Source organism: Myotis davidii, unplaced genomic scaffold (genome assembly GCF_000327345.1).
Source record: "Myotis davidii unplaced genomic scaffold, ASM32734v1 scaffold217, whole genome shotgun sequence".
Classification (NCBI taxonomy): Eukaryota; Metazoa; Chordata; class Mammalia; order Chiroptera; family Vespertilionidae; genus Myotis; species Myotis davidii.
Window position 1 is genome coordinate 7,913,848 of NW_006290034.1, and position 9,798 is coordinate 7,923,645.

Genomic DNA, 9,798 nt, shown 5'->3' on the forward strand with positions numbered 1-9,798 from the left:
CCCTGGAGTTCCAGACCTGGGTGGTGTTGAGTCCTCGGCGCCTGGAGTTGGTGCAGCTGCTGGGCCTGGCAGATGTGTTCACAGTGGAGGAGAAGGCTGGCCGCATCCACGCCGTGAACCACACGGAGATCTGCCATTCTGCCATGCTGCGCTGGAACCAGGCCCGCCCTACCATTGCTATCCTTCCCACAAGCCGGAAAATCCACAGCTCCCACCCCAACATCCACATCGTCCCGTACTCCGACCACTCCTCCTACCCGGAGCTGCGTGCCTTTGTAACAGCGCTGAAGCCTTGCCAGGTGCTGCCCATCGTCAGTCGCCAGCCCTGTAGGGACTACTTTCAGGACAGTCTGGGCCCCAGGCTCCCCGTGCCCTTGGTTCCAGACTCTGTCCAGCAATACATGAGTGTCTCCTCCAGCAAACCAAGCGTCCTCTGCCTGTTAGAAAGAAAGCTCAGGAGGCCGAGGACCCAGGGGGTGGTGTTTGAATCTCCTGAGGAAAAGGCTGATCGATTTCAAGCTGACGGGGACTCCAAGAAAGCCAAGAACGAGGACCTTTCTGGGAACCTTGAGAAGCAGCCTTCCCTCCATCCTTTGCGGACCAAGAAGCAGTTGTTCCCAGACCGCTGCAGCAAGCAGGCAGCCCCTTTCTCCGAGTCCCAGAAGATGGTGACCGTGCTGACTGCCCCCTTGGGTCTTTCAGTTCATTTAAGGTCTCCAGAGGAGGAATTTCTCCCTCCGGAAACTGGGGAGGAAATTGGTGGAGGGCCCCACGTGGTCCCCAGGGGAGACAATGATGGCCCAGCAGTCTCCAGGAACCCGCGTGCGTGGGGGGGCCAGGATTCGCCCCAGTCTCCCAGCAGCAAGGCTGTCCCGCTTCTGGCTCCCGAGTTCAGCGGCCTGGCCCTGAAATACCTCCTCACTCCACTGAACTTCTTCCAAGCAAGGTTCTCTTCCAGGGGCTTTGACCAGCAAATGGAAAAATACCCTAAGTCCTCGCTGAAGTGCAGGCGGGAGCACAGCCTTGTTTGAGCCGGCGCCACAGTTTTAAAGACAGCGGCTGATGGCTGGTGGGGCGTTTGTTTAGGGCCTTTTCTGTCTTCCCAGGATTCTTTTGGGCTCACCTTGGAGCAACACTCCTCAAAGGGTGATCATTGGAAGCCTAATGCTTATGGAATCCTCAGTATATAGTGGACTGTTTGAAAAATCATCTTCATTAAAACCCCTTTACATTGTGAGCCCCTGTAAGGTTGTAAGGCGGCCTGCAGTAACAATCTGTTTACATTTTTTATAAATACTTTTTTTATTGATTTCAGAGAGGAAGAGGGAGAGATAGAAACATCAATGATGAGAGAGAATCATTGATCGGCTGCCTCTTCCATGCCTCCTACTGGGGATTAAGCCCGCAACCCGGGCATGTGATGTTGACTGGAATCAAACCCAAGACCCTTTGCTCCACAGGCCGGCGCGCTATCCACTGAACCAAACCAGCTAGGGCCTGTTTAAATTTGTTAACAGTGTTTCTCCAACGTTTTTGAATGTGCAATCCTCTTAAGTGGCTGCAGAAATAGAGTCTGAAGCCAAAGGGCCCAGGGTATTCCCGTTATTTTGTGTGTCATGTGCCATTCTCCACGTCCCCTCCTCCCTTTTCCTAGACAGAAGCCGCGAGGTGGTTCTGTTTTTTCACTTAGGAACTGGAGCGCTGGAGGATAAAGTGGGGATCCAGGGAGCACGTTCCAATCCTGGAGGTCACTGACTTGCCGTGACCCCATCCCAGCTACTTCCTGTCTCTGTCTTGGGGAGGGAACAGGAAGTGAAGAGCCTTGGAACATGCAGAAAAATTCCATCTTTGCCTCCACGGAGTTTGTAGTTGTCACTGGAGACCTACCTGGAAGGGTGCCAGCTGGAGCATTGGGCACCCTCCCCAGGGCGGTACCTGGAACCAGGCTGAGGGTATGATGGGCCTCCCAGCTGCCTGGAGGCCCTGATGGTGACTGAAATAAAATTACAAAAGATCACATGTGCTGTCAGATATTCCTGATTGTTCACATAGCTGGGATGTTTACTGCCCTCCCCGCTTCAGGCCCCCACCCTTGGGTTGAATAGGGAGCCAGAGCACACAGCCTGTTTGTTTTAGTATCCAGGGCAGGGACCAAGGAGCCAGCTGGTGGAAGGGGTGGGGGTGTGCCGTTCTGCCCTGTTCTGCTCACAGCCTGACGGATGCCAAGCCAATAAGCAGGACAGAGCCACAGGGCACTGGCATGGAGAGCCATTGCTTCAGAATGGACCCGCCAGCCCTCGCAGTAATGCAGCCTGTTTCTTGTCCAGGAAAAACAGTTTCATACTTTGGGAGGAAGATATGAAGAGTTTAGATATCAAAACAGGGCCTCGCTCTTGGGCAAGCTGTCCACAGCTGTGTTTTGTCAGTGGCCTTCACTCTAAGCCTCCCGTGGGCCCACGGGGAGCCGCAGCTGGGGAGCCTGTGGGGCAGCAGGAAACCGGCATTGTCCTGGGCTTGAATCCATGCTTGAACAGCAGAGCCTCTGTGACCCAGGGGCTGGGCTACCTACCTCTCCTGGTTGTCGTGGAGGTTAGAGAACTGGGGAAATTCCTATCTCAGTGCCTACTACTAGTACCTGATGGGTATTTCAAATACTGGTTCTCGTAGATCCTGGTTCTTTACGAAGTTTATAGCCCCAGCCGGTTTGGCTCAGTGCACAGAGCGACAGCCTGTGGACCGAAGGATCCTGGGTTTGGTTCGGATCAAGGGCACATACCTCAGTTGCAGGCTCCTCCCCGGCCCGAGCCCTGGTCAGGGCACATACAGGCGGCAACTAATCAATGTGTTTCTCTCACATTGATATTTCTCTCTGTCTTTCCCTCTCTCTCCCACTCTCTAAAAATCAATGGAAAAATATCCTCAGGTGAGGAGTAAAAAGGAAAAAAGTTTACATATAAAATAAGAAACCTTGGGAATCATATGGAAATATAAAGAAAAACTTTAAGTATAATTGCTCCATGTAGAGCAATTGTTTTAACTTTTTTCTGTGCACATAAATGTATTAAATATATAATTTTTTCAAAATTTGGGTGATGCTGCATATAGTTTCATATCCTGTGGGTTACTAATAGCTTAAGCATTTTTGGTATCATTATTCAAAATGTCATTTTTAATAGCATATTATTTTAATCGTATAATGCTCTATCATATGGGTATATCTTTTTTTTTTTTTATAATTGTACCATAATCATATGGGTATATCTTAAGTCATTTCCATATTATTCATTTTGTGTGCCCTTTTTCACAATTATGCACATCACAGTGAGCATCCCTGTGCATATATCATGGTACTTGTGTTTATTAGATTACTGGAAATGGGATTACAGTTTTAAGTTCTTAATGCAAATTGTGCCCAATTGCCCTCTAGAAAGATTTTCTTACCCTCCTTTTTGCAGAAGAGGATAGCATTAAAATGCCTGGAAGGCTTTTAAGTTCAATGATGTTACTAGCACGGTACATGTAAACACTTAGAGAGTCATCTCACGTGTTAAGATACACGAAGCTGTGTGGGCAAGGCTGAGCCTGGCTTCCTCCAGGAGCCTCCAGCTGGCTCACTGCTGTGCTGCCCACAGGTGTCTGGGAGAGATAAGGTACCCAAGCCGGCCTTATCTCCTCATAACAGAGGGAACCTGTCCATTCCTGGCGGATGCTGTGTCACCCATATTCCTTGAAGAGGGATCTGTATGAATTCGAGCGGGGGAGTAGAAGCAAAGCGCTTGGAGTTTAGTTGTTGGTACAAGTTTGTGTTTTAGTAATGGGAAAATTCCTTACTATTCTAAAGTAAATTTGTCTGGTCTCTAGTAGAGATGGGCAATTGCCTTATTTGTTTTTATTTCTCAATACGCATATAAAAATGCTGCATGGCATAGATCTGAGTAGGCAATTATTTTTAGAACGTAAGGATGACCCCCATAGAGCTATGAAGATCTTCCATTAGGCTTCAAGGTACCGGGAGAAAGGAAGTTCCCTGGAGGTCAGTTAGTTTTTTGTCTCAGGATCTGTGAGAAAACTTGTACTTTTCCACAAGGAGACCGGCAGTGACTTACATCCCTTTAGAGGAGAAAATCGACCTCGCTGGCTTTGAAGGACCCTCTCTCACTCCTGACTCAGACTCCCCTTTGTGGCAGGAAATAGGAGGTAAGTGGGTCTGCTTGTTCAAGAAAGGGGGTTTGGACCTGGGTTCTCTGTCTCAAGTGCACTCCCAGGGAGAGAGTTGACTCTATATTCTCGAAGTGGTCAGTCCCACCAGGGGGCAGTGTTCTCCCCAGGGTCCATATTTCCCAGACTGCTAGTGAGTAGCTGTCAGTCTGTCACCTGCCTCGCACTCTTAACCCTCCCGAACCAGCACAAGCTATTTTGTCTTAGGTTCATGGCACTTCCCTGGGACATCCCACTGACACTGGTACAGAATGATTCTGCTTGCCCTTATAATCATAAAATAGCGAACGAGACAGAAACTGCCCTACCCACATGGAACTCACATTCTAAAGGAGAGAGACAGTAAGTAAATACCAGGTAGTGAACGTGCTAAGAAAAAAACAACAACTGGCTAACAGAGTTGGGGAGAAGTCAGATACAGGTTGTGGAAGGTATCTATGGGTTGACACACATAAGCTGAGACCTGAGTGATGGAAAGGAGCCAGTCAGGTGAAAGACCATGTGATGGGCGTTAACTTGGTGCCCGAGGCACATCATGGAGAGCATATGGCCAAAGGGAAGAAGAGGAGATGAGTTCAGGGAGGGAGACAGACCTTGGATCAGAAGTGACTTAGAGGTTAAAGTAAGAAGTTTGGGTTTTTATCTGAGTGTAATCAATGGGAGGCTATTGGAGTGATTCCCTGGAAGGGAGTGATATGATCTGATACATACTTTTAAAAGCAACAGACGGAGCCCTTGCCGGTTTGGCTCAATGGGTAGAGCACCGGCCTGTGGACCAAAGGGTCCCGGGTTTGATTCCTGTCAAGGACACGTACCTTGGTTGTAGGCTCCTCCCTAGCCCTGACCATGGTTAACAAACAAACAAATAAAATCAAAGATGGAGAAAGGGGCAGGGATGAAAGCAGGAATACTAGTTAGGAAGCTCTTGCCAGCAGTGAGAGGTATTGGTGAGCGGGACTGGGGTTTTCAGAAGATGGGCTTTGGATGGTGTTCAGATCTATTAGACCAGGGGTGGGCAAACTTTTTGACTCGAGGGCCACAATGGGTTCTTAAACTGGACCGGAGGGCCGGAACAAAAGCATGGATGGAGTGTTTGTGTGAACTAATATAAATTCAAAGTAAACATCATTACATAAAAGGGTACGGTCTTTTTTTTTTTTTTTTTAGTTTTATTCATTTCAAACGGGCCGGATCCGGCCCGCAGGCCCTAGTTTGCCCACGGCTGGACTAAGATAAACTGTTCTTCCACCAAAGCTTTCCCAAAGGAGAAATGTATATGTAACCATATATACACCCACAGATAGCATGTAGATGCACATATTTGGAGGGAAGGAAGAAAGGAAGAAAATAATGCTTAAGTTTATTTATAACGTAAGTGAATATCTGGAATACTTTATGAATTAAGACTATTTCCTATAATAGACATGTTTTGTAACTGTGTACTTAGGAAAAAAGATATGGTTTACTTGCTTTGGAGTCAACACAAGCCTTGGGGTTAGAGGTTACATTTCCTGAGAGAATAAGAGTCTTCAGTAAAAAAACTGCACTCATCAGAGAATACTTGCCTTTTAAATTATTGAAATTATTATGATGTTTTAACCATAAATGTTTATGAGAAAAACATTGGTCCTGATCTGTGAGTATCTGCGTCTGTGAGAAGAGATCTGTGAGATGTAATGGAGAACGGCGCCCAGTTGGATTCAGTGTGAACTGAGCCTTTTTAATTTACCAAGTTGTAATAGTCTGTCTCCTTACAGGGAGCACGGAACGAACAAGGTAAGTTTTAGTTGATGAGAGTGCATCCTCCTGCTACAAGGCTCCGAGTCAGGACAGACATAATTTACACCTGCCGTTCCTTTTAATCAAGGCAGTGGAAGTCCGTACCTGTTATTACTCCATCTTTCACTGCTATAGACTTTCTAGTTTCACAGACAGGATCAGCAGATAGGAATAGCAATGGATTCAGAGTTATCTTGGAAGTAACATTAGGGAAATGCTCCGATGGATGGAATGAGGGAGGTAAGAAAAAGCATTATCACCTCCATTTCAAGGAGGAAGAAATCAAGCAAGTCCACTCACACCCTAGTAACTGGAAGAGTTGGACTTCCTACTGACAGGCACTGAAGCCCACGCTCTTCTTCTGTACTGGACATCCGGGGAGCACTGAGCTTGGTCAGGCAGAGCCTACTTCACATTAGAGAATTTCGCCTCTAGTTGTTTTTTTTATATTTTTTTTATTGATTTTCGAGAGGAAGGGAGAGAGAAAGAGAGACAAAAACATCAATGATGACAGAGAATCATTGATCAGCTGCCTCTCGCATGCCCCACACTGGGGATCAAGCCCGAAACCCAGGCATATGCCCTGACTGGGAATTGAACCTCAACCTCCTGATTCATAGGTCAATGCTCGACCACTGAGCCATGCTGGCCTGTCCGTCTCTAGTTTTGATAAGGCACCTCCTACCCCACCTCGGTGGAGAGAACCACTTGCTAACCACTTGATGACAGCTTACCAATTTTATAAAAATGTCCCAAAAGTAATAAAAAAATAAGTTAAATTCACAGCCAAAGATGAAGATTGCTATTTTGAGATTTCTTAAACTCTGTTCTATAGTTAACCAAATTTCGCTGCTTTGAACACTGAATAAACACTCAGTTATTTACTCAGTAAAATAGTTATTAGTCCCAACCACATACCAGGAATTTTGTTAGGCAAGGGATACTGCGTTGGGGCCTTTTTCATTTCTGAGTTTGTAGGAAGTGCAAAATGACCTAGCACAAATAATACCTAATTATGAAATGTCGAGTTCCTGCCCTGATTCATTGCCCTTCCCAGATCATTTATTTTGGCTTTGGCTTTGGCTTAGAATTAATGAGAGGGAAAGATGTGGAATGCAGGTGCCAAAGGCTTAACAGTTGGTCAAAGATGGTCAAAGAAAAGGGAGAAGATACAGAATGGCAGAGGCATGATGAGAAATGATGATCCAGGGAAAGGGAGAGAAAAGCACTATCCCTTAGTTTTGTTGAATAAAGAGCTGGTATATGAAGAGCGTGAGGGAGGGTTAGATGGTTATGTGTAGAGAGGGAGGAAATAGACATGATTGGGGGGGGGAGGAATAAACATGGGTTGTATGAGTATTCAAGGTATTTGCTCTTTCCCCAGAACAGTCTCTGGGTTGACCTTGAAAATTAGTTAAATTAGGGATAAAGTCTCTTGCCCATTATCTCTAATTCCTATGAACCTCCCATCTTTTTTTTTATTGGGATGAAATTCACGTATTACACAATTAACCATTTTTAAAGTGTACCATTCAGTGACACTGGGTGCCTTCACAATGTTGGCAACTACATTGGGTGCCTTCACAATGTTGGCACCTCTCCCTAGTTTCACCTTCCCTTTGTTTTAATTACTGGTATTTGACTCTTATTCTTTCACCCAAACTCTTATTCCACCAAAGCCATAATTTCTGCTGGGAACCAGTCCCCAGAATGCCCTATTCTGATGCAAAAAGCAGACAGACTAGCAAGACTTAGACTTGAGAGCAGGCAGGTCACACTACTTAGCCCAGCAACCAACTCAGCTTTAATGAGCTGAAGCTGGGGGAAGCGGGGAGGCGGTGAGGAGACAAAGCCTTCTCCCAACATGGGGGAGGGATCTTTTCGACAAAACCCACTCACTCACCTATTATTCTGGGCGGGTTCCTAATGCCTGTGCGTACTTCTCAGCTTCGTATGTACCACACTCTAGAGCAGCAGACTGATAACCCTTTCTTCCCAAGAGAGTACTTGTCTCACCTAAGACCTCAGGGTCCCTGTACATGATGGTATAATGGCATATTTATTCTTCTGTTCACAAGTTGCTTTAAAATGTACTTAAGATAGTTACTAAAGCCCTAGCCGGTTTTTCTCAGTGGTTAGAGCATTGGCCTGAGGACTGAAGGGTCCTGGGTTCGATTCAGGTCGAGGGCACATACCTCATATCTCGGTTGCTGGCTATTCCCCAGCCCAGGCCCTGGTCGGGACTCCTGCAGGAGGCAACCAATCAATGTGTTTCTCTCACATCCATGTTTCTCTCTGTCTTTCCTTCTCTCTCCCACTCTCTCTAAAATTCAATGGAAAAATATCCTCAGGTGAGGATTAAAAAAAAAGTTACTAAAAGCAAATAACATCTCACTGATGGCCCAGCAGACGTAGTGCCATCTTCTTTAAGTCCCTGCTCAGTCAACAGCAATACTTCTAGAAGCTTCTACAGTGACCTCCAGACACAGTTAACTCTTATATTCCTCAGTATTTTTAATACCACGTTGAAGACCAATATCATAGACTTGTGATAATTATTCCTAGTTGGTCACCTTGTGAGATCCTTGGGGGCAAGGAATATGCTTTACTCATCCTTTCATTGTAACTCGGTGCCTGGTACTTGTCCAGACAATGAAATCCTAGGGGGAGCGAGAAGGTTCTCCTCTAACCTCCATCACACACGCTGGATTTGCCCTCCCTGGAACCAGTTAGGAGGCCACAGCAACTTTGTTTTTTGGTCAATCCTCACCCGAGGATATTTTTCCATTGATTTTTAGAGAGTGGAAGGGAGGGGGAAAGACAGAGCCCAATGGAGGACTTGATGTTCTCTAAGTTTCTGTGAAAATAAGCAAACAGCCATCCTGTTTTGCTAACCCTGGTTCTCTAGGGAAATAACTTCCCTGTTCCCAATAAAACAGAACTGCTCCCAGTGGTGTTAAAAGAGGGAGGGCAGGGGGGGGGGACCCACAAAAACTCGAAGGTAGTAGCATTAACCACTTTAGCACATCGTCACAAAAATGATCTTTTCTGGTGTGGGCAGATGGGGATCCCAGGAGGCCAGGGGTGCATGAGTGAGACCGAGGAAGAGAGGCTGCCGGCAGAATCTCCTCTGGGCCACTCCTGCCCACTTCTCGGGGAGTCTGCGCAGATGCCCAGGGTGCTGGGCAGCCCCTTTCCAGGGCTCAGACCATGCAGCCTCTAGCACTGTGGGCTGGAAAAAAACAAAACACAGAGCTCGATTATACCACTGTCTCCCTAAAAACGCCCCCACCCTAGAAACCAGAGCACTTTCCGCAGCGGGAGGTACAGGTGCGGTCAGTCCCGTGGAAGCTCAGGCCCCGGGAGATGGCGTCGGTCCTGGCACCGGGGCAGCCAGTTCTCATGCAGCCCGTTCCCTCCGCGCGGTGGGTGCCCCACGCTTTCCGTCTCCCCGATACCCAGCCTTGCGCTCGGGGTGGAGGCAAGAAAATGAGGGCACAGCTTCCGCTCGCCGCCGGTCTGAGGGGTTGGTCCGAGCACAGCTGTGCCTCCTCACCTCCCAGTGCATGCACAGGTCCCCGGCGGCCACGGGGAGCCCCCTGCGGGCGCTCAGTGCACCGAACCCGGCGCCAACTGAACGCCGTAGGCGGCCACGAAACCGGGAAGCCCCAGCGGAGGGACCTCCTCCCCAGCAGGGGGGCTGCCCGGGGCGCCCCGCCTCCCCGCGCGTGGCCCACTCTCCGGGGGTGTCACACCGGCCCGCGGTGATGTCACACTTGCAGGGCTGAGGTTTTCCAGCCG

At 47.9% G+C, this 9,798-nt stretch overlaps 2 protein-coding genes across 2 annotated transcripts in view; both read left to right on the forward strand.

The window, feature by feature from the left end:
- The window catches only part of DCLRE1B (DNA cross-link repair 1B), a 4,219-nt gene extending 2,949 nt beyond the window's left edge, over positions 1 to 1,270 (forward strand). Inside the window, 1 exon segment of the mRNA XM_006763029.2 lies at positions 1 to 1,270. This exon segment is cut by the window's left edge and continues 37 nt beyond it. Within this exon segment, the coding sequence (XP_006763092.1) occupies positions 1 to 1,031 (1,031 nt within the window). The 3' untranslated portion in view covers positions 1,032 to 1,270.
- A 2,377-nt stretch (positions 1,271 to 3,647) lies between these two features.
- HIPK1 (homeodomain interacting protein kinase 1) overlaps positions 3,648 to 9,798 on the forward strand; it is a 49,109-nt gene continuing 42,958 nt past the window's right edge. Inside the window, exon 1 of the mRNA XM_006763033.2 lies at positions 3,648 to 4,197. The gene's annotated coding sequence lies outside the window, so the exon portion shown is untranslated. The remainder of the gene's footprint in view (positions 4,198 to 9,798) is intronic.